A 2,500-nucleotide genomic window follows, 5' to 3' on the forward strand; every position below is an offset into this window, starting at 1 on the left:
TTGTTGCATTGTAAAATGTTTCCGACTAATAAAATATTTCTGCGATTGAACTTACATATTAAATATATTTTAGAATATCAGTGTCTGTATATTCAATGTGTTTCTGGTCGTCTTAATATTTGTAAGAAGCCCAAACTGGAGCTTGTTTTCAAATAATTTCGGACGTACGAAAAAAAACACATATTTTAGGAAATAAAATAAAATTTAACCTAGTACAAATATTAGAACGATCAGAAACATGTTTAATATGCAGTTACTAATATGTTATACAGAAAAATATATTTGATATGTAATTACAATCGTTAAAAAGTCTCTGTTAGTCGGTAACATCTTAAACATTGCAGCAAACTCGGGAATGTCCCTTTAATGAACTCTGGGAAGAGGTATGGCAATAAATATCAAATTCCTACGTCATATCCTCGAAGACTTTGTCACAAAGTTGTGTATATGTCAGACCGTCGACAGCAGGTGGGAATAAATATCGTATTTCTAGGTATAATGCTTTGATATCTTTCCAGCGCTAAGATCATCTTAAGTGCATAACTACATTTGTACCTCATGCACTTAAGGTGATCGTAGGGCTAAGGTCGCTTCGTGAAACGGGACCCCGATGCTTAAAAATCTCCTCACAGAATTGTTGTCAGAACACAGTCAAGAGATGGGCATAAACATTATATTTTTAGACAGGATATTTAAAACTCTTACCACAGAATTATTGTCAGAACACAGTCAAGAGATGGTGATTAATATTATATTTCTAGACCGGATACTTTAAGATCTTATCACACATTTGTGTCTATATTTCAGAACTCTACCAAGACATGGGGCTGAATATTATATTTCAAACTTTTATACTAAATTTTTTTATCACAGATTTGTGTCTATATTTGAGAACTCTGTGCCAAGAGATGGGCATAAATATTATGTTTCTAGATTTGATACTTTAAAATCTTATCGCATAATGTGTTCTATATTTCAGAACTGCAGGAGCTATGCGGATAACTGTCGTGTTTCTAGGTCTAATGCTTGTAACCCTGGCCGAGACCTTACCACACAATGTTCACAGCAGACAGAAACGAGGCTTCAGAGCAAATTCAGTCGACAGGGTTGCCCATGGTTACGGAAAACGGGCGGAATCAGACCGGAAACATTTATATTTGAGCGATTTAAGGTAAGCAATATCTATAAAATGATACGCAATGCTGTCTTAACAGTTGTCCATCGTTCTGACCGCTTCTCCTCTTTTGATTTGCACTGCCCGACAGCTTCTATATATAAGTGAAATCCGCTTAAATGCATAGCTCTGGTGCGTGTCAAATGTATGCTAATAACTGGTATAACCGAGTATCCAATAGAGCCCCATTTCCAGATTATAACTAACGGTAAACTTTACATTCCATATGGGGCTCTATCCTGTGCAACTTTGGGGGTTTTAAAGCTAGTATTGGAAGTGGCAGTCCTCCTACAGGCGGTTCTAGAGAGATTAAACATCATGTTACTGATCTAGAGGAGTGACAGTCATCCGAAGGACGAGCACCTGATAGTGGATCGTGGAAGCAATCACGATTCTTTTCTAAAACATCCTTTCGACCCTGCCTTGTACAAAGATACGAATTTGATCATGGAATAGGTTTCTTTTCTTTCAAAATTGTTTTACTTACCCGATGCCGGATTTCGTAAAGATCTTTATGCGCTCACATTTAGTCGATACCGTTATTGTTTTTTCTATTAGTAGCTACGAGACTTTCATATGCACTTTCCCTGGTTCCCATTAACACGGCCATTGGCCTATTTCTCGTTCCAGCCAGTTCACCACGACTGGTATATCAAAGGCCGTGGTATGTGCTATCCTGTCTGTGGGATAGTGCATATCCCTTGCTACTAATGGAAAAATTGATCGGGTTTCCTCTGTATGACAGTGTCAAAATTACCAAATTTTGACATCCAATAGCCGGTGATTAATAAATCAATGTGCTCTGGTGGTGTCGTTAAACAAAACAAACTTTAACTTGATATAACAGTCGTGGGCCACTGGTTGGGACGGGAAAAACATAGAATGGGTCCACCATGGCGATTCGATCCCACGACCAAAGCAAATCAGTTCAGCAAGATCCTTCCCTTCGTTATATATTTAACGCACACACACTCACACGAGTGAAGTAGTCTTCGATATGACGTAGCTTTGTGGTACAGCGCTCGCCTGATGCGCGATCGATCTAGGATCGATCCCCGTCGGTGGGCCCATTGGGCTATTTCTCGTTCCAGCCAGTGCTCCACAACTGGTGTAACAAAGCCCGTGGTATGTACTACCCTGTCTGTGGGATGGTGCATATAAAATATCTCTTGCTGCTAATCGGAAAGAGTAGCCCATGAAGTGGCGACAGCGGGTTTCTTCTCTCAGTATCTGTGTGGTCCTTAACCATATGTCTGACGCCATATAACTGTAAATAAAATGTGTTGAGTGCGTCGTTAAATAAAACATTTCTTTCCTTTTTTCATA

The 2,500-nt window shown here is 39.0% G+C and overlaps 1 protein-coding gene across 1 annotated transcript in view; it reads left to right on the forward strand.

The window, feature by feature from the left end:
* Nucleotides 1-2,500, forward strand: part of LOC121387385 — a 105,390-nt gene that overhangs the window by 81,293 nt on the left and 21,597 nt on the right. Inside the window, exon 3 of the mRNA XM_041518484.1 lies at nucleotides 980-1,171. Coding sequence (XP_041374418.1) covers nucleotides 993-1,171 — 179 coding nt within the window. The 5' untranslated portion in view covers nucleotides 980-992. The remainder of the gene's footprint in view (nucleotides 1-979; nucleotides 1,172-2,500) is intronic.

Source organism: Gigantopelta aegis, chromosome 13 (assembly GCF_016097555.1).
Source record: "Gigantopelta aegis isolate Gae_Host chromosome 13, Gae_host_genome, whole genome shotgun sequence".
Taxonomy (NCBI): domain Eukaryota; kingdom Metazoa; phylum Mollusca; class Gastropoda; order Neomphalida; family Peltospiridae; genus Gigantopelta; species Gigantopelta aegis.